The 26,744-nt window shown below is 39.2% G+C and overlaps 1 protein-coding gene across 1 annotated transcript; it reads left to right on the top strand.

Moving 5' to 3' along the window:
* DMC1 (DNA meiotic recombinase 1) lies at nt 1–23,768 on the top strand. The gene is made up of 13 exons (XM_073000113.2): nt 1–97; nt 346–390; nt 2,133–2,279; nt 3,830–3,912; nt 5,127–5,179; nt 7,143–7,184; nt 7,297–7,369; nt 7,931–8,022; nt 10,354–10,427; nt 10,525–10,639; nt 12,145–12,205; nt 13,077–13,193; nt 23,150–23,768. The coding sequence occupies exons 1-13, from the start codon at nt 41–43 to the stop codon at nt 23,217–23,219; spliced, it is 1,029 nt and encodes a 342-aa protein (XP_072856214.1). The 5' UTR covers nt 1–40; the 3' UTR covers nt 23,220–23,768.
* The last annotated feature ends 2,976 nt before the right edge of the window (nt 23,769–26,744 follow it).

The following is a 26,744-nucleotide window of genomic DNA, read 5'->3' on the forward strand; positions in this document are numbered from 1 at the left end:
CTGCAGTACTGATTGAAATCTCATTATCACTTCTGTCACAATGAAATCTATGGAAGATCAAGTTGTACATGAAGAATCAGGATACCAAGATGATGAGGTATGCATGCAAAGTTGTGGTTGTATTCCTTGAGAATATTATATGAAAGTGAATGCAGAGCCCACAAATTATTGGCTCTTACTTGTGTGGACTAGATCTGTACACATATTTGCATGGATAATAGTACACATATTGTTCTAACTTTGAAAAGGTTAGTTGAAAGATAGTACATTAGATGTTGAGATACTGTATAGGCACATGTATTTCAAAATAACAGGAATTCTGGTTTTGTTTTTGTACCCCTTTAGGAATCCTTTTTCCAGGACATTGATCTATTACAGAAGCATGGAATCGTAAGCATATTCTGATATTTATCTTGATGTACATTTAGCTATCCAAGACTGGGGTAGGCAGCTTACATTCCAAAGTCTTTTGCAAGCTGTCATCTCAGATGCAATCTGCTCATCACCTGCAGGAGAGGGGATGAGAGAGATTCTTCCAAACACTGGCTTAAGCAGCTTAATTGGGGAGAACTCTTCCCTCCACAAAGGCTGAAACAACAAATAATCACCATAAGTGATAGAAGGAGTGTTTCTCTTCCTTTTCTACCATATTATATTTTTAAAAAACCTGTTAAGAAGTTAATATTCTAATATTCTAAAATTGTCTACTGTGTAGACAAACTCTGTATGGAAGATTGTACATTATTCTTATACATTACAACTCTTTCTGGAGCCAAGAACTACTCTAGGACATTCACCTCATATTATACTATAGAAGATTCTAAAACAACCCCCTCTCTCAAACAGTGCAAATAAAATGGGAGTAATTTTAAAGCGCAATTGTTGAACTGAGGTACCCTAGTAACATGAATACAGCCTGTATTTTTTTTAAAAAAATAGCATTCAGGTCTTCCACTGTATATGTCTGTGAACAATCTGCCTTCATTAGTTCAACAGAGAAATAATAATATATAAATACATTTTCATCTTTATCAGAACCCTACTCCCAGAACTCTACAGTCAGCATGGTCACATAGTCCAAAAATTACTTTTCCCAAGGTCATCTTGCTATAACCAAAGTATGGAAGAACTGCATCTCAGTATTGTCCTAAACCACTCTGTGGCGCAGTGGTTAAATCACTGTACTGCAGCTAAAACTGTGCTCACGACCTGGGGTTCAAATCCCAGGTAGCCGGCTCAAGGTTGACTCAGCCTTCTATCCTTCCGAGGTCGGTAAAATGAGTACCCAGCTCGCTGGGGGGGGGCAATGTGTAGCCTGCATAATTAAATTGTAAACCGCCCAGAGAGTGCTTGAAGCGCTATGGGGCGGTATATAAGCAGCACACTTTGCTTTTGCTTTGATTTCTTCTACAAAGATTCTGTTTGGGATTTACCATCATAAACAGAACTTGGAACCTAACTAATAAATGGTTTCAAGTATTAGTCCCTTTGTTTATCTCATTAATTTATCTAACTTTAACAAATTAATTTATCTTTTTTTAAAAATCTAGCCTTTTATTCTGGGCAAGATCTAGCTACAATGACACCACAGCAAACAATCAAATATACTTAGAATTAATGTTAAAGTCCAGATAAATCAATACCATGTTCCTCCTTGTAGCAAGTAAAAGAGGATAGTGACCACTCATGAACACAGTGGCATGCTGGCTGGGCAAGACCTTCCCAGAAAAGCTTGCCTAGGCCTATTTTGTAGTCATTTTGGTACCAGGTAAAGACATTTCATTAATTCTGAATCTTTTAAACAGTAACAAAAATGGGGCTCTAGTATCTGTGAGTTATATTTTATTCTATAATCTAGGCTTTATTTTTCTCCTTTCCAGAAGAGCAAAATATGTTGCATTTGATTGCCTGCATTATATTTTAATGGTATTTTACATATTGGAATGTTTGTTTGTGAGTCAAGTGGAGAACATACATTTTAACAGGCAGTTTTTGCCCATTGGATAAGCAAGTAAGCACACATGCAAAACATACTATTCTGGCATCAGAAATCTTTAACAAGATTTTTCGTGGATTGACATAAAACATTTCATTGGCATAAAGAACATAAATAATATTTACTTCCTTCACAGAATGTGGCTGATATAAAAAAACTGAAATCAGTAGGAATTTGTACAATCAAAGGGATTCAGATGACAACAAGAAAAGCCTTATGCAACGTGAAGGGACTCTCAGAGGCCAAAGTAGAGAAGATAAAGGAGGCTGCCAACAAGCTTATAGTAAGCAAAGTCTACTGGTCATTGGTAATACTTTCTGCACAGTGGTGCATTCCCGATATGAGAACAGATATATTTATTTTGTATCTGTATAACTATTCACAATTGCTCTTAGGGATCTGCATCTTATTTTCTCATTGCGCTAGCTCATGGTCTGTTGCACTAATGGCTATGCATTTCCAGAATTTTTTTAAAAAGATAATATCCAATGCAAACCCGTTGCAGTCCGTTACACAACACAATCTATTACACAGGCAATTGCACAAAGTACAGAGCCATCTAACTATTAACCCCGCTCTCACTGGACACTCTGTGATTTACACCATAATAAAGACCCACAGAATTGTGCTGGATATCTTGGAAAATCAGGTGAAAAAAGGTTTTGGTTAAGAGTGCTATATAAGTTCTGTTTAATTATTGCTAAGGGAAAAATTCTAATGAACAATTCAATGAACAAAGAACTTTACATCTTTTAAATCGCACTGTGGTTCCCTGTGAGTAGGGTTGCCAGATAAATGGATACCAAAAGGACATAGAAAGACAAAAAGAGGACAGAGGAGGACGTATTGAATGTTTCATTTGATTCGTTCCGGATTAAACCGGCAATCAATACAATTTTATTACAGTAGCTGCCAGTAAATGTCTCTTAGTGCAGTGGTTCTTAACCTTGGTTTACTCAGGTGTTTTTGAACTGCAACTCCCAGAAACCCCAGCCAGCACAGCTGGTGCTGAAGGTTTCTGGGAGTTGCAGTCCAAAAACACTTGAGTAACCCAAGGTTAAGAACCACTGTCTTAGTGAACCGACCAAGAAACAGTCATGTTAAAAAATAAATATTATATTGTATTAAAGTTAAAATAGAGCAACTGGTATTATTAGGCTGGCAGCTTGCACAAAAATATATTCCTTTAAAAATACAATCTCCCTGCTTAGACACTCCAGAAGTTGGTCTATATTCCCCCATTAGCATTAGTGGAAAAAACTTTATTTATTTACTTTAATGTTGGCATAGCAGGTGTTGGATTTCAACACCATCTGGAAAGCCACAGGTTCCCAAGCTCTGAAAGACATCCTTCTCTTCAGAACCATTCCTTTGGTTCACGGCTGCCGCTGAAAGAGGAAGCCCAGCTCTAAAGAGCGCTGCTGCCCCTCCCCATTCCTTCCCTGACCGACTGGTATCAGCCTCCTTCCTAGCAACCGGGGAGATGATGAACGAAACAGGCACCCTGTGGTCACAGGACTTCTGCCCGTAAAAAAAGAGACCACGACGTGATTCCATGATGGATTCACTTCCACCCTTACAAAATAATTTTTAGTTACGGTGTCCCCTTAGTTCCAAACCATCTGATTTTTCTCGGGTAAGACAAAGAGGAGTAGTAGGAAGGTCACATAGACAAAAGTCGGACATTTTAAAGGTTTTTAGCTTTCCCTGCTGGATGGAGGACATTAGGCTAAAAAGGAGGACACGTCCTCCTTTCGGCGGACGTCTGGGAACCCTACCTGTGAGTCATAATAGTGCAAAACAATTTTTTCAAATAGTTTGTGCTCCCTACAGGAACCAGGATTTTTAACCGCTTTTGAATACAGTGAGAAGCGAAAGATGGTATTTCATATCTCCACTGGAAGTCAGGAATTTGAGTGAGTAAACAGACAACAGGTTTAACTCCTTCATTGTATTTTTTTACGTCTATATTGCTTTCTATTTTGCTTATGCGTTCAGTATCTCTTAACAATTAAGCCTTCTTGGATTGATCTATGCCAATAAAGCATAGAACAGTTGAGATTATGTTGTTAATTAGGCAAAATATTAATTTGGCCAAAATGTACCCACATAACTTTTAAAGCACTGTGTAATTTTTATTAATACAAAAATAAGTGTACAGGTATATTATAGAATGAGGGAGACCTAATCCTATTTACTTCAGTGGTGTTACAGTTCCTAAAGATGTCAGATCAGACAAAACTATTTAAACAATCAGAAAGGAAGGGGAGAAATTCTAGATTAATACATGTATACTATACTACATTTTTCTCTTCAGTCGCTCAGAGTAGCTAAATATTTGGATTCAGTAAAGGTCCCTGATCATGAAATATTCAGTGTCTATAAGAGAAGACATTTTAAAATTTAAAAGCTTTTCTGAGAAGCCAGAATACATAATATCAACTAATACTGTTCCCTACATGTTGCAAAAACCAGATACAACATCTTTTAACATGGGCATATCAGATTTGGACTGGTGCAAGGAAGAGTTGATTTGCTCCTTTTTCCAATGATCACACAACATAATCCCTGGAGAAAACCAACTCTCCCGAGCATTCCTAACCCCATCTCTCTGACCCCTGTCAAGGGCTTCCACTTCTATATATATATGGGTAGGATTGCTCTGATTTGTTTTGTTTCCAAGGTGTGTGATTTGCTGGAAACAGACAACAGGGAGCCTTCTGGTTGTCAAGGCTCTTTCTCGGAGGAATTTCCTATGGTCTACTGCAGTCTAAAGAATTCACTTCCTCTGCCATTCACCAAAGAGCAGAGGAAATGTTCAACTTATGATATTCTGAAGTGGTTCTCTTATAAAGCTGCTTCATAATATAAAAAAGTACAACTTGATAGAGCTGGATCAAGTAGGGTCTCTTGTTCTAATGTACCATTTGGATGTGAGGAGCACAACAAATGGCATATTGCATTTCTGCTTGACCAAAAGTGGCTCTATTTAGCTTGTACCAACCAACTCTGTACCAATCAGATTGCACCCTCCATTGGAGCAAACATCTTATTTCACATTGCCTTCTTGGCTTTTTGGCCTTTATTTTTAGCCTAACTTGCTTTTTCTTTCTTCCATCTGGTCTTCTAGTAAACTCCTAGGTGGTGGGATTGAAAGCATGGCAATCACAGAAGCCTTTGGAGGTTAGTGAAATAATATCTAGATATGCAGTGTGGATTCCTTTCACATTTTTCTTGTTCTCTCTGTGTGTCATAGACTACATGTTTTGATGGCAGACCCACCCTAAACTGAACATGCTGTTGGATTACTGTGCTGGTATCCTTCTGGGAACTTCTCTCCTAACTATTTTGATAGAGGGTTTTTCACCCTGCTTCTTTCCCTGCCCTTTTTTACCTTCATATGTTATGTGCCATCATGTCATATCCAGCTTAGGGTATATTCAGACAGGCACTTAGTCTGCTCTCTGCTCTGTGGTCTGCTGCAGGAATGGGTTGGTTTGCTTCTTTTCCCAGCAAGGACATGATGGAATCACTGGAGTGAACCAAACAGTCTCCAGAGTGCACTTTTCTGAGCACCTGTCAGGGACTTCTGTTTTTCCATATGGATAAGATCGTTCTAGTTTGGTCCATTTCCAGTGTGTATGATCACTGAGAATAGATCAAAAGTAAGCCTTGCGGCTGTGAAGGTTCTTTCCATTTTGAATGTCCAATGTTGTGAAGTAGCTTTATAAGTGAGACACTTCATAATATCAGCAAATTGAACACCTCCTCTGCTCCTCAATGGAGGGGCAAGGGAAGCCAGGAAAATAATTAGATTCTGGTAGACCGTCGCTGATATACTGCATCACTTCTACATTTTTTTTAAATCTTTGTTTTGTATTTAAGGACTGGTTGAGAAATGGTCCACAGCTGAATCCATGATTTGGATATGAGCAGTTTCTTGACTTGCCATTCAGACAGGCAAAGAATTTGTTTTTTTAATAAGTGATACAGCACATTAACAATGGGCAATTAGAGTCCAATTCCCCTCGCCCTTCCCATGTCCTTCTACTGAGGAACAGAGGAAATGTTCAATTTGCCAATATTTTGAAGTGGCTAGCTCATTAAGCCACTTCACCATATTGAACATTCAAAATTGAAGGAGCTGGATCAAAGAGCTTGAGCTTTAATATACAATTTAGATGTGAGGATGACACCAAACAGTATATCACACCTCCACCATACCCAAAGTGACCCTATTTAATCTGCACCAGAGTATTCCAAAATGACCAGTGTAGATGAGCCTTTATGGTAACCCTAATAGGGTGTTCAATTTAAGTAAGATATTTAAGGAGTGTTTTTACTGGTGCCACTCCCCTGCCCCAGTGATTCTCTTTAGCTGAGTAGAGATTTTAACCCAAGTCTCCTGAGTCCTAGTCCATCATTCTATCCACTGCACTACACTGGGTAATGCTTGTAAGAGTAAATGACCACCTTCTGACAGACATTTCCTTCATCACATTTGACTGGAAGAAAAACATAGCTGACACTTGCTCTCCGTTTCTCTCCTTTACCCTGTAGTATACTGTATATGTACAAGTAACTACACATAAACATTCCACAACTGGAAACCTTTAAGGTACTGAAATTGCTAAGAGTCCCATCTTGTCAGTGAGTGCATAAGGTTCCCCAGGAATATGTACACTTGAGGCATTTAGAACGTTGTCTGCAAGCATAAAGGAATTGACCAGCTCTAGCATAAGACAGTGTTTTCAATACAAGCAGCAGTTCCAAATAAAGTTTTATTGATTTAATAGCTTTCCTTTTTCTTATATTTTAAAATAAAAATGTCCACAGTATTCACACAATTCCAACAAGCAACACTCACATATTAGCATAAATGATGTCCAGACGCCAGAATATTTACTTGAAAGTGATTTCAAATTAAATTGAATGGGATTTGCTGAACTTTATTTGAGATCTGGTGGGTGCAACACTTCATATTGCTATCTATTTTCATACACCATTCATTTTTCCAAAGCATAAGCTTTATGAGTGAGAATAAGAAATTTTTAAAACTGTACTGATTATTAGAAGTATTTAAGTGAACATTTTTGTTACTCATACACTTAGCACGTTTTTTTCTTTGTCTTAATTTTTTCTTTAGAATTCCGAACAGGCAAAACTCAGCTTGCTCATACTCTTTGTGGTATGTATGCAATGATCAAAAAATAATAATTATTATTTTAAACATAGGACAGCCAGTTACAGTTAACCAGTTGCTTCTTTTGACGTCGTTAATTTTATATTATGTGTAATAGTGACAGCTCAACTTCCAGGAACAGATGGCTACACTGGTGGGAAGATTATCTTCATTGACACAGAAAACACCTTGTATCCTTTCTTTTAACATGTTATGCCTTCAATGCTATGTGTAGGAAGTTTTCTTATACTAGTAATAAAATAAAAAAGTGTGCTTTGTTAACCAGAAGAATGCTTTGAAGCATAAATCAATTTTTGTTAAATACAGTGGGGTCTTGACTTGAGAACTTAATCCATATTGGACAGCGGTTCTCAAGTCAAAAAGTCTGTAGGTCAAGTCTCCATTGACCTACAGTGCATTGAAAACCAATTAATCCCGTAACAGGCCATTTTTGTTCCATTTTGGTTTTTTTCTAGTCTGTAAGTCAATTCTCAGGCTGCAAGTCAAACTTAAATTTTGCGGCCAGAGAAGTCTGTAACTCAAAAAGTCTGTAAGTCAAGCCGTCTGTAAGTCAAGGGTCCACTGTACATGTTTTATTCTTCAAAGGAAGTTACCAGAAAATAATTCTGTAAATTTGGCAGGGGGCAGGGACAGACATTGTTGGGAATATTTGCTTCTGTGTATGGGGCCTCAACTACTATATCTCAGAATCTGGATTATAGAAGAGATTCCTTAACTAGAAAACCTTCTAGTCGTCCAGACCGTCTTCGCGACATCGCTGATCACTTCAATGCAGACCAAGATGCTGTTCTTGACAATGTACTCTATGCACGAGCTTATACTAGTAAGACTGCAAGTAAAGATACTCTGTAATTGAAGATTCAATAATCATCAATTCAGCACTAAAGTTTCATTAGGAACGTTAAGACTAATTTTTTTCCAAAAATCAATTCTACTTTTACACTTTCCTTTTTCCATTGTCATAATGGTAATAAGAAAAGCTAAATGTAAATTCCAGTGTAACATGACTCGACAACCTTTGACAGTTGCTTAGAAGAGGAACTTTCAGCATGAGTGGCTTTTAGTGCCAGCTACACTTGCTGACATTTCCTACTCCACACATCTGTTCAAGATACAGGAATCCTGACCTCCTTTTCATCTGGTCATTTTATTTCAGTGGAACTGTTTTCACCAGGTAAGTTTAAGATTAAGTTATAAGGCTTACTCTATTCTGCAAGAGCTTTCAGGCCTTTTTTCCAACAAAGTAGTACAACTTCATACTCCCTTCAAGTGGAAGCATCTCCGGATTCTGAACAAAGTGTGAGCTTTAGCGGTAATAGAGAAACTGACACTTGCCCCAAGAAAAACTGGAATGAAGTCAATGTATGATGGTTTTGCCTCAACTCAGTTGTAAGGGTAAAAAGATTAATTTTAGTAGTTTTCTTCAACATACAGCTATATTTAAACATTTTTAAGACATGGGTAAGTCACCTTGAGTAGCTGAGCAGATAGGCTGATATTTAAAACGATCTTGATAGTTCAGTGAGAAAACTGCACCAGTTACAGGAAATCTGTGTTACAGAAACATGGATATGTTGGGGGGTTTTTTCAGCTTCAGTTTGCATACTACTCCATAGTGCACACATGCTCTGGGCAGCTTACAACACATTGAAAACACTTATAAATACAACAAATACCAAACAATAAATACATAAGATAGATAAAACCATGTCTGTAGCTAAAACCAATAAGATTACAGAAATGAAAACAAATGTAAGCATTGCAGGCAGTTCATAAAAGGCAGCTTTGAATAATACCGTTTTTACTAATTTATTTAAAATGGAGAGGAAGATGCCTGACGAGCCTCTGTTGGGGATTTATCCCAAAGGGAAGGGGCCATGACTGAAAAAGCACAGGTCCTTGTGTTGTGTTGACTCTTTTGGCCTCCGGTGTCACTTTTTCCAAAAATAATGGATTGCAAGAAACGGGTAGGACTAGTAGCCTTTCTCTTCATGTTAGGTGATGGCAAGTCATTTCCTATGACACCCGATTAATTAGTGACCTTCAAAAGGTCCTGTTAGTAATAGCTCTTCTCAGATCATGCAAACTAAAGATTATGGCTTCCTTTACTTGGTCAAGCCATTTTATGTTAATTTCATGTTTTATTTTCCTCTTTTCTTGTGGCCTTCTACTCCTCCCAGGATTGTCTTTTCAAGTGAGTCTTGTCTTCTCCTGATATACCCAAATAGCTTCAATAATTTTCAATTCTACAGGGAATTCAGACTTGATTTGATCCGGCACTTTGTGTTACTGACAACCTATAGTGTCTGTAAAGCTCTTCTTCATTAACACATTTCAAATTTTTATTATGAAAGGCTCTATGAACAGGATTTCAATGAAATGTCTGCCTGTCTTTCTTTCAATTATTCAAAGCTTTGATTTTTCAGCTCGGACTAAATGGTTATTGATGTCACATATCAGAATTTTAAAGGGAGAATTTTGGTTACCAAGTAGAAGCAGTGTCTACATTTCATAATACTTGTCAAGTATTCTGCTTCACTAAAAATGATTTTTCACCTCATCTGAAACTTTAGAAAAGCAACAGTAGACTCTGAAAGTTTAAGGATTTAAATATCTTGTACCCAATGTACTAGACAGGTAGGCATATTATTCTGTTTTAGCTATATCAAAAACAAAACAAAGTATTGTATTGGCCAAAATTTTATTTGTCATACCTGCTGGGATCAGACTGAATCATATGACTGGTGCACAATATGAAATGGCTATACTGTACCAATATCTCGATTGATGGCAATTAACTGCTGAAATTTACTTTGATGACACTGGCAGGTGGCATTGTACTGACAAGTGTAATAAATAAGATTTTGGCCACTGAGTATAAATCTGTGGCCCAGATTTGTGCTCCATGTGGTTGAAGAAGTAGACTGTATCCATGAAAGCTCACAGCAAAGCAGTTCTGTTAGTCTTCAGGGTGTCACAATAATTTTTGTTGTGGTTAATAAAACTGTGTAAAAACTGTATAAAACAATACTGCTCACTGAAATATTTTATTCTTTGAAAGAAAGCTATTTTTATTCTTTCTTCCATCATTACATTAATTTCAAATGGCCTTGTTGTTTTGTTCCATTCTTCCATGAAAATTACTTCTCGTGAGGTGAGCATCAGATGGAATTGCTTGACTACGTTGCTGCCAAATTCCATGAGGAACCTGGCATTTTCAAATTACTGGTATACATTTTATAGTAATTCCAGTTATCTATTATACTTAATTTTACATTGCATGCTTTCAAAGTAATCATCTATCTTCTTACAACTGCTGTTTCAGATAGTAGATTCCATTATGGCACTATTCCGTGTGGATTTCAGTGGTCGTGGGGAACTAGCTGAAAGGCAACAGAAGCTTGCTCAGATGCTGTCAAGACTTCAGAAAATATCAGAAGGTAAGACGTACATTTCGGACAGATGCTGGATTTCTGCTAGCAATTTACACAAAAGCATTTGTATGCAGCCCTTTATCACTTTTGAAAGCGACTGCTCTTTTGTGAAATATGCTGCTGAAAGAACCAGAAAAAACATTTGGCTGTGTGAAATCTATATGCAGATCCCCATCCAGTCATAAATCCTTGCATAATTTAGTGTCTCTCAACCTAATCTGTCTCACTGGAGTCTGAGAATAAAATGAGATGATGGCATTAAAGTCAGTTAGAACGTCTGCCTTTTTCAGCTGGAGTCCCAGTATCTCTTAAATTCTCTCCAAAGGGAGATATATAAATAATTCCCTATTACCTTTTAAATGGCCCTTAAAGATATTTTTATTTCAAATTATTTTTCCTTAAAATGAAGGGCTGCATTTTAACTTTTTATTATTTCCTATTTTATATGGATGAGGAATATTTTTATGTTGCTGTTCTTAGCTTTCAAAAACCTGACTTAAATACTGGTTTTAAATAATTTTTTTTACATTAATTGTATTCTATCTGGGGAAATCTTTTGTTTTGAATGGTGGCATATGAATTGTTAAATAAACAAATATTGCTACCATGGATGTTTTTCTGAGCTATTTAGAGACAGGGTGTGATAAAAATGCCTAAATTAGTCAACATATTAGAAGAAAATCAAGTGAGAAAACATGATAGCAAATTGAGGAGGTGACTACACTGGCCATTTACTCCACAATTTGCAATGGATTAGGCACAGATGAATTTGACTTACCACACAGTGACTACACAACATGAAGTTCAACATGGAGAAGCTGTTGTGGAATGGTCTCTTTTTAGTGGGGAATCTTTTTGTTGTTATTCAGCCAGCAGGGATGGTTTAAATATACTGTACTCTGATTGAGTTGACCTTGTTTTTGCCCACTTTCTGCCACTATAAGCACCTGATCTGAAGACAAAGAGGTGCCCGTAGGGGCGTCAGTTTGTCTCAGCTGGGAACTGAGTGCCTGTTGCCTGCAAATAAATGTTGTTTTGTTTTATTTTGTTTTTAAAGCTTTCAAGTCAGTGCTAGAACACCATCTTACTAGGTCACTTCAGGAAAAATAAATTTTAGCACAAGAGGTGGAAACTGCATATTAGCACCTAATTAGGGGTAGTGTCTGCTGTGTAAATACTATACAACTCTCTGCCTCTGCCAGTTCCTTCAAATTGTAAATCCTAGTTAGAGTAAACCGATTTGAATCAATTAAACTGATGGAGTTAACTCACTAAATCACCATTGTTTTAATGGGCCTACTCTAGTAAGATTTGCTACACTAACAGGATTTTGACCAATGTTGATGTTATTAGATTTGTATCTTCTGGGTTTCCCAATATTATGGAGCCTTTCGTGTACAGAATTCCCCATTATTACTAGAATTACCAAGAAAGAATCCTGACAAAAGTACTAGTGGAGCAGATTTTCTCTCTTTTTATCTTTCTTCTTCTGCTGGACTTTCTCGATGCAGAATATAATGTGGCTGTGTTTATGACCAACCAGATGACTGCCGATCCAGGAGCAACTATGACGTAAGCAAGTTGTTATTATTTTTCCTTGTGATTTTTTACATATCACAAAAATACTAAGTTATTGGGGAGAATGATACTTGGAAAAATAGGAAAGTACAGTATTTCACATGAAATAATGCATAAGGAGTTCCACACCATTCCCAGTCCTCTGTGCTTCTGCTGCTCATGACAGAAACACTTCCTTGCCATCTGTATATTCATATGGTGCAGAAATGCATATTGACGTACTTGAGTACAGCTCCTCAATGTGAAAAGAACTCTGACCAATTAGGGCCCGTCCTCTCATGAAGGAGTTCTATGAAGGTACATCAGTAAGCCTTTCAAACAGCCTCTCTCGATGCTTGGGAGAGAAGGCTTTATGTGAACCACCCTATGATCTATCTGTCAGGGTTTGAAACCTTGTGTATTTAAGACAGAAAATTAAAGGAAATGCAGGGGGAAAATAATTCTCAGTCCTGTAATTATGACATATAAAGATATATGAGAATTTACTGTTGGTGAAGGACAAATGAAGGTATAAAAATAGTTGAGAACAGACAGCCAGTTTAAGGAGCAAAAATGATACCAGGCAAGTGTTGCTAGAGAGGAGGAAAAGATAATGAAAGCACAGAGAAAAGACACAAAACTAATGGATTTCCCACCATAGGTTTTAACTGGCTTCGCTGAGTGAGATCATTACAGTTATTATAGTATTTTTCTGCCCTTAGCTGGAATCCCTTACATAGACTCCAGACTCAAGTTCCAGTGTAACTAGTATATGTGGTTTGAGATAACTTTACATTGTGTGGGTTTTGTATGTTTTATGGATGTTGTGTCAGGGTAATTATTCTAACAATTCCTATCCAATCATTTTATTTGCTTGCTGATCAAGCTTTCAGGCAGATCCAAAAAAACCCATTGGAGGTCACATCCTTGCTCATGCTTCTACAACAAGGATAAGTTTACGAAAGGGAAGAGGAGAGCTGCGCATTGCCAAGATATATGACAGGTAAAAAGGAAACAAAATTGTAGTATATTTCTTTTCCAGACAACTCTGTTTCGGAAGGGATGTATGGAAAATTAAGAAACAGTAAACAGATTAGATACGTCACTTTGTAATTAAAATGTGTAATGTAACAAACAGCATAAAATTAAGATACAAAAACATTACAAATATTGAAATAGAATTATTTTAATTACTGCAATACACTTAAAAATAAGCTATAAAACATTCATTAAAATACTGATTATTATTTTACCTTAAAAAAAATAAAACCAATACTGTAGACAGCTAAAATCTTATTATTTGAGGCTCTTAATTGCCAAAGGCCTGTCACTGGAAGGACAGCAGGGAAAGTGTAAAACTAGCCTTTCTTGTCGAGGAGTTGCAGCCTGTGCATAGCTCACTGGGAGACATTCTGTACATTTCCACTATAAACCAACTTACAGGCAGACCTACAAGGTAAATCATAGAAGCCTCTACATGTGTATAACTAACAAAAGTATTCCAGGTTCGTCATAGCTGACATTATTCCAGTAAAGTATTAATTCCAGAATGAAACCAGACAATCATTGATAAGCATTTCAGAATTCATCTGGCCATCTTAAGTACAATACGACCCCTGTATCTGCGGGTCAGTATCCACTGATTTACTTATTCAAAGTCAGAAAATATTAAAAATATACAAAGAAAAATCCTAAATATATATATTTCTAAATACACCATTTCAAGAACTGGACACTATAGGGCAGTGGTCCCCAACCTTTTTGGGACTCCGGACCGGTTGGGGGGCTCCATGTGTGTGGGGGATAGGGGCACCCCAATGCTCATGGGGGTATCGCGCAATCATGACACGCCCCTGAGCGTGACACCCCCCTGCGCAAGCGCAACATGCCCCTGCGTGAGGTGACACACCCACTGTGCGGGGTGGGGGCGGAAATCCATCTCTGCAGCCCAGTTCTGGCAAGCCCACAGACCGGCACTGGGCTGTGGACCCCTGCTATAGGTGTGATGAAGTGTATTTTTCTAATTAGAGATGGGTTATGAATCCATTTTGAGTCTGACACAGGCTAAGTTCTGGAAAATTACTAGTAGTTATTTTCAGCTTTTCTTATCGCCGCAGCTGGAGAGGAAAACACGGCAGAGTCAAAATATCTCTAACCTGAATGATAAACAATTCTTTGGTGTTGGTGGGAAAGTAAGGCGTGCCCTATGCTAATTCTTGCCTTCGTGATTGGTTGAATATGTCAGGAGGGGGCAGGTTGGAGAAATTTACAAGAGGTTGGAAAAAGTAACTTGAGAGAGAGAAGAGAGTTTTGGGATTCTGAAAACATGGCGTCGCATTACTTTGATCCAAGCGAAGGAACCTAATTCAACAATATGGACTGCGTAAGAATATCGTTTGCTTACCTTAGTTTATAGTTTAGTTTTTGTTTTGTTTTACTAGTTAACTTTTATAGAAGGTGCTGAACCATTTATGCTGTTGCTTAGAAATGAACCTGTAGAGAAATGTTTTCTTTGTTCACTTAAATAAACTTATGTTGTTTAATAATTGGCCTTTCTAGTCCTTTGAACAGAACAGTTTCCCTATAGGTAATTAATTTGGCTTACGTTACCTAAATTGAGTCATTAAATAGTAAAGATGCGGTATTAAGTGATTCCTTTTAATAAAATCGAAACAGACTTTAAATGCAGGCTGCCAAGAGTTCATGTCCCAGGAACTGTGTTGACTCAAGCAGTTTAATTTCGAATGGGAGTGAATGGGGCCTGGATTTTCCTGTTTCGTGGTTTTGGATCTCATTTATGGGACCAATAACTCACATGGTGGCAGCGGTGGGATGATCCACGGGCCTGATTTGCAACCTGATTTCAGTAGTGTTACGCCTGGGCTTTCTCTTTACACACAGTTTGCTTTGGATTTATCCAGACGCTGTGGTAAATTGAAGCTGAGGGTCAGGCACGGACTGCTTTCAGTTTGAAACAAGGCAGCAACACAGCGTGGGTTGTCCTGCTAACTGTTTAAATATTCTTTTTTCTCTGCTCTATTTCTTTTCAACTGAAGCCCTGGCTGGAAAGGGTCAGTTGTGGGGGCGGATTCTGTTAAAGGACTAGGTGTAAATTTCTAAAGTAAGCTTTTTCGTTGCTAGGCACAGCTAAGGCACGGCACCTTATCAGGGTTTTCAGGGCAGTTTTATGGCTGGCGGTAATTTATTGCCGAAACAGTGGGAGGTTTACAGCTTAGCGGCTGCAAGCAGTCAACATGGCTCAGCATGTTACTGAGAGGAGAACTGGCCGGAGGAAAACATCCAGCGAATTGAGGTTGTTGATGGAAGAATCGGAGGGGGAACAATCAATTGTGGAAGATTCGGTTGAAGAAGACCAATTGGATTTACAAATGGCTGGGTACCCCCAGGAGTTTGACCCATTGCCTATTCCAAGCCGGAGAGATTCCAGAGGGCGAGCGGAGGAGCAACATCCCCGACCTACAGAGGAAGCCGTTGGTGAGAATCCGTCTGGTGCGGGGGGGCGGAATCCACCCACACCGATGCCAGCGACTGAGGAACTGACCCAGCTGGTTGCAGATCTAGTGAGGTCCCAAAAGGAGTTTGTTAACACTTTGAATCAGGCTGAGAAAGTGAAGAATAAGTGCAGGGAGCAAAAAGTGCAAGAGCTGCAGGAAAAGAGAAAGGCCAAACAGGCAATTAAAGACTCTATAGCCAGTGTAGATAGGGGAAGTCTACCTAGATACCAGGAGGGCGATTGTGTGTTGAGCTTCCTTAAGAATTTCGAGCAATCTTGCCAAGATTTGGAGATACCTAGAGAGTGGCTTCCCAAACTCCTTCGTCCACAAATTTGCGGTCAGCTCGCCACAATCGTGGCCAAAGTGGCTGAGGAAGATTATGATTGGTCTGAATTAGTTTGGGTTATTAAACAGCGCTATGGTTATACAAAAGAGCTATTGAGGCAGAATTTTAGGAAAATCAAAAAACTGCCTAATGAGAGTTATGCAGCTTTAGCTGACAGGCTGGAATTTTTAGGAGACCAATGGCTGGACTCTTTGAAAATCAGATCTGTAGCAGATATGAGAAAGGCATTATTTATGGAGCAATTTATGAACTTGGTCCCTTTAGAGTTGAGGAGTTCTTTACTAGAGAGAGAATTTAAAGACCTCCAATCCCTTGCGCTGAGGACTGACGAACTGTTATCGTTTAGAAAGCCTGAACCAGCGCCTAGAGCCAGAGCAGAGGCGCCTAGAGCAGAGGCACCTAAGAGACAAAGCCAGCCTGACTTTAAAAAGCCTTACCATCAAGAGTATAGGCAGACTTCAACTGATCAGCGCAGGAGTTTAGCTCCAAATCAAAGCAGACCCACTTTTGCTTGTTTCAAATGCGGTGGCCCTCATCTACAAAAGGACTGTGCATTATCTCAAGGACCCCCTAGTCAAGCTAGGAAGTCAGATGTTAGGATACCGGTACCAGCGCCACGCAAATCCAAGGGAGGCACACCCAAAGTATCTCTGGTAAGCCCTAACACCCCAGAGAGTCAACAAGTACCAACTCAAAGCCAGTCTGTCATGGGCACAGTGCCTAGACAGAATCAACCCAGTGGGAGTACTACCGCTTCACTAGCCAGTGATAGACAGGCAGCGGTAAATTACTATGTGCCTCAAATATTAGACGTTCGTGGAGGAGAACAAGCAGGAGTTATAAGACAGTCTCCACAGGGGAAAAAGTATACCCTAATGGACCCGGGTTGCGTAATCCCTGAGTCTCAGAAAGAATGGGCTATGAAGACTTATTCTGAAGAGGTGATTTTGTATACTGATAAGGAACAGGTGGTTCTAAATGCTTACAGTGATTCTGGTGCTGAACTTTCTTCCATATCCCGAAAATTTTTGCACCCAGAACTGATTTTGGACAATTTAAGGTTACCCATTAGGACCTATGGTTCAGGAGAGGCGGGAGAACAACATATTCCTCTCGCGTTTGTGGAATTATCGTTCAAAAATTGGCGTGGTACTAAACTTTGCCTCACTCATGAGGGGAAACCTGACTTCTTGCTGGGAAATGACCTCACCTATTTGAATTTTAAGCAGAGTCAGGAAGGTCCTGCTGTTAACGTGGTTACCCGTTCCCAAACCCAAAAAGCAGAGACTGGGAGTGTTTCTGATGAAGCTGTCCCTACTACAAACTTAGACCAGCAGCAACATCTAGTGGCAGAACAAGATAATGCAGCTAATACAGAAGTGGAGATAGAGGAATCAGTGCCTATGGGGTCAGCTGAGTTTAAAGTGAAGCAAATGACTGATCCCTCACTAGCTTCCTTGAGAGCACAAGCAGATGACTATGCTCAAAACCCAATAACACAGCAAGTTAACTTTGTGTGGGGCCAGAATGGACTTTTGTATAGAGAATATCATCCCAAATCACACTTGAACATGCAACCCACACGACAGCTGGTAGTACCACAGGAATACAGACTGAGGATTCTTGAATTAGCTCATGACAATCCATCTAGTGGTCACCAAGGTGTGCAAAAAACTTTAAAAAGAATTTCTCAGCATTTTTATTGGCCTGGTATTAACAAAAATGTGAAGGACTATGTCAGTTCATGTGACTATTGCCAAAAAACAGGTTATCAGACCGATAAGACGAAGTCGGAAATGCTCTTAATGGAAATACCTGATCAAGTTTTCCAATGTTTGCAAATGGATGTCATGGGACCTTTTGTTCCAACTAAGTCTAAGAAGAAATACATCATCTCTTTCATCTGCCAAGCTAGTCGTTGGATCGAGGCCTATGCGTTGAGTAATTTAAGAGCTTCCACCATCGCACGCATCATCATAGACTTGTGCTCACGTATTGGAGTACCATCTCAGATAATTTGTGATCAGGCGGGGGCGTTTCGTAGCTCCTTAATGGACAAAATTTGTGAACTTAGTGGAATAGAAATAAAATTTAGCTCCGCCTATCATCCTGAAAGTCATGGGTTAATTGAGAGAGGTCAACAAACCTTACTGAGGATGATCAAGACCATGGTACAGGTGTATGGTAACATTTGGGACGATCTGTTACCATTTGTTTTATTTGCTTATCGAAGTTCTGCTCACACTTCTCTTGGTGGTTTCTCTCCAAGTGAAGTGGTATTTGGGAGGAATCTACAAGGACCTTTGGATTTCCTGAAATCTGATTGGGAAGGTGTGGTGAAAAGCAGCACAGTTCCAGTTGCTGATTTTGTCAGAAATCTGCAAGAAAAACTGTTAGCTGTGCAAGAATTGGCCAAAGACAATTTGCTAAATGCTCAATCAACCCAGAAACTCTACCATGACAGACATTCCAGACACAGGGAATTTGATGTGGGAGATTTGGTTCTTGTTTTAAACCCCCTCAGACCTTCTAAATTAGAGGTTGGCTGGGAAGGTCCAGGGGAAGTGGTACAGAAACTGGGGAATAACAATTATTTAGTAAAAATGTTGAATTCTGATAAAAAGCCTGTAAGTTACCATGTCAATAGGTTGAAATTGTATAAAGACAGAACTGCAATGGTTTTGCAATATAAGGTTGCTTGTTATCAGTCTGAATATGAGCCTGTAGATATGCTAGCTGAATTAGAAGATGCTGGTAATTGGTCTGACAACCTTGTTTTAACAGGTACCTCACTCCAGAAGGGAAAGCTGTACCAAATCTTAGAAAAATATCAAGATGTTTTTTCAGATAAGCCAGGTTACACAAATTTGGTCAGTCATGAAATTATCACTACCGATAGTCAGCCAATTCGATCTAGTCCATACAGAGCAGTTGGTGATCATGCTCTACGGATTGAACAAGAGATACAAAAGATGTTATCTCTGGATGTAATTGAGGAGTCATCATCCCCATACTCATCTCCAGTGGTTCTGGTTTCGAAAAAAGATTCTACTGGCAAGATTCTTGATGAGATAAGGTTCTGTGTGGATTACAGAAAGTTAAACAGTGTTACTGTTTCAGATCCTTATCCATTGCCTAGAATGGATCATTTAATTGAAAAATTGGCCAAAGCAAATTTTATCAGCATAATTGACTTAAAGAATGCTTACTGGCAGCTGGATTTAGCTGAAAATTCACGAGATAAGACCGCTTTTATCACTCATGTAGGCACTTTTAGATTCAAAAGGCTACCATTTGGATTGAAAAACGCAGGAGCATCATTTCAGAGAATGATAGATAAAGTTTTAAAAGGTCTACCTTTTGCTAGTGCTTATCTGGATGATGTTGCTATTTTCAGTTCTGATTTTGACTCTCATATGTCTCATGTTGAAACTGTGTTGTCTAGAATTCATCAAGCTGGTCTTACTGTCAAAGCTAGTAAATGTCAATGGATGAAAGGGAAGGTCACATATTTGGGTCATTTGGTTGGTCAAGGCGAAATTCATACTCTGCAAGCCAAAGTTCAAGCTATCAATGATTGGCCTATTCCAAAAACCAAGAAACAAGTGCGTTCATTTTTAGGTGTAGTTGGCTATTACAGGAAATTCATCCCTGATTTCAGTGAATTGGCTACACCTCTGACAGAGCTAACTAAGAAGAGACAGCCTGTCAAAGTTAATTGGACCCCCGAGTGCCAAGGGGCTTTTGAGGCTTTAAAAGCGAAGATTATTCATGCCCCTATACTGAAATCACCTGATTTTGATAAGCCTTTCATTTTGCAAACCGATGCTTCCGAATTTGGATTAGGAGCTATTTTGTTACAGCAAGGGGAGGATGGGAATCTATATCCTATCTCATACTTCTCTAGAAAGCTCTTGGAAAGAGAGAGACATTATGCAATCCTTGAAAAAGAGGCTCTTTCTATATATTGGTCTCTTAATCTTTTACGACCTTATCTATGGGGGCGTAAATTTACACTCCAAACTGATCATAGAGCCTTAGTCTGGTTACAAAAGATGAAGTCTCAGAACCAAAAATTGTTAAGATGGAGTTTAGCATTACAGGATTTTGATTTTGAAGTTCAACATATACCTGGAAAGCTAAATGTAGTGGCAGATGGACTTTCCAGGATGTACTGTGAAGATCCAGATGTTCCTGACCGCTAAAGAAGATGGAAGACGGTTGGAGTAGTTACTGTGGCTAATGAACTAACATGCTTGTTTCCTTTTTGTATATCTGAATGGTGTGCCAAAAGATTGTATTGCTATATTGTTTGTTATAATCCATATATAATCATTTACTTTTAGTTGTTTTATCAATTTACTTCAAATTAGCTCAGAATAACTGTTCTGAATTTAGAAGAAATTTAGCGGGGGTGTGTGATGAAGTGTATTTTTCTAATTAGAGATGGGTTATGAATCCATTTTGAGTCTGACACAGGCTAAGTTCTGGAAAATTACTAGTAGTTATTTTCAGCTTTTCTTATCGCCGCAGCTGGAGAGGAAAACACGGCAGAGTCAAAATATCTCTAACCTGAATGATAAACAATTCTTTGGTGTTGGTGGGAAAGTAAGGCGTGCCCTATGCTAATTCTTGCCTTCGTGATTGGTTGAATATGTCAGGAGGGGGCAGGTTGGAGAAATTTACAAGAGGTTGGAAAAAGTAACTTGAGAGAGAGAAGAGAGTTTTGGGATTCTGAAAACATGGCGTCGCATTACTTTGATCCAAGCGAAGGAACCTAATTCAACAATATGGACTGCGTAAGAATATCGTTTGCTTACCTTAGTTTATAGTTTAGTTTTTGTTTTGTTTTACTAGTTAACTTTTATAGAAGGTGCTGAACCATTTATGCTGTTGCTTAGAAATGAACCTGTAGAGAAATGTTTTCTTTGTTCACTTAAATAAACTTATGTTGTTTAATAATTGGCCTTTCTAGTCCTTTGAACAGAACAGTTTCCCTATAGGTAATTAATTTGGCTTACGTTACCTAAATTGAGTCATTAAATAGTAAAGATGCGGTATTAAGTGATTCCTTTTAATAAAATCGAAACAGACTTTAAATGCAGGCTGCCAAGAGTTCATGTCCCAGGAACTGTGTTGACTCAAGCAGTTTAATTTCGAATGGGAGTGAATGGGGCCTGGATTTTCCTGTTTCGTGGTTTTGGATCTCATTTATGGGACCAATAACTCACATAACAGGAAAATCCAGGCCCCATTCACTCCCATTCGAAATTAAACTGCTTGACTCAACACAGTTCCTGGGACATGAACTCTTGGCAGCCTGCATTTAAAGTCTGTTTCGATTTTATTAAAAGGAATCACTTAATACCGCATCTTTACTATTTAATGACTCAATTTAGGTAACGTAAGCCAAATTAATTACCTATAGGGAAACTGTTCTGTTCAAAGGACTAGAAAGGCCAATTATTAAACAACATAAGTTTATTTAAGTGAACAAAGAAAACATTTCTCTACAGGTTCATTTCTAAGCAACAGCATAAATGGTTCAGCACCTTCTATAAAAGTTAACTAGTAAAACAAAACAAAAACTAAACTATAAACTAAGGTAAGCAAACGATATTCTTACGCAGTCCATATTGTTGAATTAGGTTCCTTCGCTTGGATCAAAGTAATGCGACGCCATGTTTTCAGAATCCCAAAACTCTCTTCTCTCTCTCAAGTTACTTTTTCCAACCTCTTGTAAATTTCTCCAACCTGCCCCCTCCTGACATATTCAACCAATCACGAAGGCAAGAATTAGCATAGGGCACGCCTTACTTTCCCACCAACACCAAAGAATTGTTTATCATTCAGGTTAGAGATATTTTGACTCTGCCGTGTTTTCCTCTCCAGCTGCGGCGATAAGAAAAGCTGAAAATAACTACTAGTAATTTTCCAGAACTTAGCCTGTGTCAGACTCAAAATGGATTCATAACCCATCTCTAATTAGAAAAATACACTTCATCACAATAGGGAGCCAAAGACCATGCTATGGTACAGTGTTTGCTAGAGACATGTATTTCCACAGTGTCATTACCAGAACTGGCCACTAGAGGCTGCTATGTATGGTGTTTGCTATTAAAATAGTGTCTGCTGTATAATCTGTGTTTTTCAGATTGGAACTGATCCCCAGTGAATATGGGGATCCTACTGTATAAGTATTTTCTTTGTTGCAATAATTCCAGGCAATTCCAACTTGTCTATTTTTTAGCTTTATTTATCTGCATTAGAGATGGGCACGAACCTCAGTTCAGTGGTTCAGCCCATTTCAGCTCCATGTCTGAACAGGTGGGGCATACTCCCCTTTCTTGCCTCCTCTGCACGCTCACCCATTCCCATTCCCTGAGTGATGCATGCTTCCCTCCCTGTCTCCCCAGCACAACTGCCCAGTCACCATTCACAGCATGCGCTTCCCTCCTCTGCCTCCTCTGACAGCTGTCCACTCAAAGGCAGCGCAGCAGGCTTCTCCGGCCTGCCTCCTAATCTGAGCAGTTGGCTGCCAGAAGAAGGAACTGTGCACTGCAAACAGCGAGTGGGCAGTTGCACTGGGGAGAAGAGGGAGGGAAACGCCCATCACCCAGGGAATGGGTGAATGTGCAGAGGAGGTAAATTTACAATTTTAGAAACCACCCAGCCTTCTGCGCCCAAATCTGAGTCTAAAAGAGCCACCGGAAATGCACTCAAATACTGGAAATGCTTGCAATTGTGTCTGCAGCTTTCAATAATTCTGTAGCCCTCTCATCCTTCCATGTGTAAGCAGCCACTGTGGATTGAAACTATAAGTAGGGTTGAAGTCAAGACTTGCATATGATGATCAAATGATGACTATAGATTGGAAGTAAAATATATAAGAAAATGAAACAATTATATTGTGAGGGTTGTTTGCTTCTATCATGTCCCCTGACATAATAAAAGAGGCAAAAAATTCAAAGTGTACCTCAAAGATAATAATTCTATACTGCCTTTTAAATGCATGCACATGACTTTTGTTCACATTTTCTATTTGTCATATTGATATCCATAGCGAAACTTGACTCAATTTCCATAATTTTTTTCCAGCCCGGAAATGCCTGAAAACGAAGCCACATTTGCAATAACTGCTGGAGGAATTGGAGATGCCAAAGAATAGACAGATGTTGGTGGTGAAGAACTGAGGCACCTAGCCAGTTCAACCACACCTAAATTTACTCAGTTCTTGATTACAGTACTCGTGTTTTTATTGTATCAAATTCAGACTGTTCAGATTTAAGCCTTCTTAACATTACTATTGGGAATAATGCACTCTCTAGAAGTTGCTGAAAATGATAGCTTCATCAAGATAGAAAGCCGGTCATCTAATGGCCTTGCTACAGGCAACATTTGTTTTTGTTTTTTGCATGGCAACACAGACTCTGAACAAGGCAGAAACTGACTCCCCATAGATAGGCTTTTCAAGAGATGAAGAGGCACCAGTTGTCATGAGTGTTCAGAAAATACCTTAGACAATTATTTAAGAGTACACAGATTTGATTGTCACTTTGTTATTTTTCTCTGATTTATGTCTTACTTGTGAAAATTACACAGGAACCCATGGGCTTGCTGCCTATGTGTCTGCAGTTTTACCATTTATGCATGTAAGATATAATGTAACAGTATGGATGTTAATTCCATTAATTAATATTAACTGATCATTTTAAAACACACACTGTATACATCATTGGAGACAGATCCAGATAAAGCACAGCTGGTATGGGAAACTGAAAATGGAGTGGGAGGAATGGAAACTGTTTGCAAAGCTTTTAAAATTAAATGAGCCTTAACAGCTTTGTTTAAATTAAATGGGTATCCATAAATAGCCATAAATAGCAACAGTTGGCAGATTTTAAATTGTATAAAGTATTAAATTACAATGCCCCTTCCATCTGCTTATTTTTAATTTGCCCACTTCTCTTTCCTCCATACCAGTACATGTACTTATTACATGGTCCCTCCTTTTTCTCTGGTGCAGCTATAATGTCACAAGCATTAAATTCTATTTTAAACTAACTGTAGTTTGTTATCTTGTGTTAAAGTAGGACACCATGAGGTGTACAATCTTCATCAATTTTGTTCTTTCCAGAAGTATGGGATTACAGCTCCCATCATTAGTAATCTAACAGGTATGAAGGGCACTACAGCTTTTTTTTAAAGCAAAGATAAACTCTTAAGAACACCACAGCAATACTGGTCTGACTTCCTCATCTAGCGTTCTGTGCATATGGTGGAAAATCTTTGGGAAGCACAGTAGCAATCTTCTACTAAAGTCCTCAACACCTGTTTTGGGAAGCATGTTTTTCTTATGTGCACCTAAACATATAGCAACCCTAATAGGGTTTTCAAGGTTATTATAATTGCACAAGAGTTCAGTGAGGTTATTATGCTGGCTGAGCAAATCAGCATTCTACAAGGCAATTTTAAAAATGGGGGAGCCCAAACAAAAAAATTGTAACTTTGAAACTGGACTTCAGAACAGCACCAATTTCTGCACACATGTAGCAAACAGCCTGCATTTTTTGTGTGCCAAATTTGAGGAAGTTTGGGCAAAGTGTTTTTGACATTATTTTTTTAAAAAGTAAAATTGTCACCATGCAGAAGCAACCTTAAACACCCCCAGATTTCAAATTAAAAAAAACTGAGAAGACCAATCTTGCTTATCTTTATTGGCTTCACCTGCTTAAAAAATATGGAAGGAATCCAGGCTTCAGGGGCGGAAATATTTATCCTCTGGTTCAGTTCATGCCCATCTCTGTTCAGGCCTCATCTTTTAACTATGCCATTGTGTGGTAATTAAGAACTCCAAAGATGTAATGTGCCATCAATTCACTCTTCATTTGTGGTGACTATATGAGTTAATGACCTTTAAAATGTCCTATCATTAACAACTCTGCTTGGATCTTGCAAAACGACATCATCTCACATTAGGTTGTTTTATTTTTCTGCTGCCCCCCTGCCCAGCAATGTTCTCTTTTCCAGTAAGTTCTGCTCAGGTGTTGCATACTAATAGCTATGGCTTCCTTTATGGTTACTTCTGTATTCTCTGGTGTACATTGTAGGATAGCCTCAGCTTACACATTTTTGCTCTAATAAGAGTTCTGGCTTGACTTAATTGAGCATCCACTTTTCTGCCTTCCGGGCTATGATATTGGTTAGGCTCTCCTTGAACACATTTCAAATAAGTTAATATTTTCCCTCTCTTTCACATGGTATGGATGATTTTGACCTTGGTTTCCAATGACAATCCTTGCTAACTCTCAGTTCTGTCCCCCCCCCCAAAAAAAGTTGAGGGACTATCTTTTGGATAACATGCACATATGTTTGTAGAGCTTTTATCTGTTGCCTGTCCCAAGGAAAGGGTTTCAAAATTGAAACATAGCTTCTAAGTCTGCATTCTGCAGAGATGGCATGGCAACATTAATTTACCTGAGAAGTTAAATGGGGTTATGTTTCTCCATTGTATATGTTGCATTTAAACCTTTGCTTCATATTTTATTAAGTCCAAAACGACCTTCAAAATATTTTGGCACTTAGGGAGCATAGCAACATCCCAGCTGTTCTTGCTTCTGTCTTCTTCCAGCAAACACAGTATAGATCATGTGCTCATATTCTGGGCAATTCTACAGGAAGGAAGTTTCTGTTGCCATTTGTGTGAAATGTATATATATGTAAGTCTGTTTGCAAAAGCCAGAAAGTTAAGTTGCTCAAAAATCCTCCAGTTTATGAATGTGGGATATTGTGCTTCTGTATTCACAATCAGAGATGGGGGCATTCGTATACGAATATCCTGGTGCAGCTGGACCCTCACACGTCCAGCGGTCGCAGTGGCCTCGCTCTTCCTTCCAGCCACTCTTCCTGCTCAGCTAGCAAGTGACTCCGCAACCTTGCAGAGAGACTCATCCTCCCTTCCACTGCGAGGAGCAGCTAGCCGAGCGGGGCTCCGGGACCGATTGGAAGAAAGAGCCAGGTTGCCACTACTACTGGACGCGTGTTAAGTCCAGCTACGCGGGGATATTTGTATTCGAATACGAATACCCCCATTCTCTATTCACAATTCAAAATACCAGGAAATGGCTTGATATTTTCGTGCTTGTATCGCTAGCAGGAAAACGAATGCTGAGCATTACAGAGTACAGTAAAGACCAGTTTGAATGTTGAGAACATGAATGGCAGCAGTCAATATGGTCTACAGCAGGGGTCCCCAACCCCCAGTCCGTGGCCTTGGTAGGAGTGGGCCATGGAGACAGATTACTCACCACCACCCTGCACTCCCTCCATCATACAGACACACAGCCCGCCCACCCGCATGCATGGGGTGCTCCAGCCACCCACACATGCACACGAGCATGCCCCACCCATCCGTGCATGCGCACACACCCTGCCCACCTGACCCTGCCCTGCCCACCCATGCATGCATGTCCATCCCATCCGCAAGTGCGGGGGGTGCCCTGCCTCCCTACGCACAGACCCCGGCCCCCTCAACTGGTCCATGGTTTGGAAAAAGTTGAAGACTACTAATCTATAGGATACCCTCTTGTGCTCACTAGTAGAGATGGGCACGAACTGGAGGTTTGGTGGGGTTCATTTAATGGAACCATAGGTGCTCCATGCTTCCGCCTCCCTGCCCACTGAGAGGTGGAGC

This window comes from Pogona vitticeps, chromosome 5 (assembly GCF_051106095.1).
Source record: "Pogona vitticeps strain Pit_001003342236 chromosome 5, PviZW2.1, whole genome shotgun sequence".
Taxonomy (NCBI): Eukaryota; Metazoa; Chordata; class Lepidosauria; order Squamata; family Agamidae; genus Pogona; species Pogona vitticeps.

Bases quoted from the DNA above. Each gene is read 5' to 3' on its own strand.
- DMC1 (XM_073000113.2), top strand. From the start codon at position 41: ATGAAATCTATGGAAGATCAAGTTGTACATGAAGAATCAGGATACCAA. The intron at 8,023-10,353 runs GTAAGACTGCAA...ACTTCTCGTGAG, and splicing joins CTATGCACGAGCTTATACTA to GTGAGCATCAGATGGAATTG. The intron at 10,640-12,144 runs GTAAGACGTACA...TTCTCGATGCAG, and splicing joins ACTTCAGAAAATATCAGAAG to AATATAATGTGGCTGTGTTT.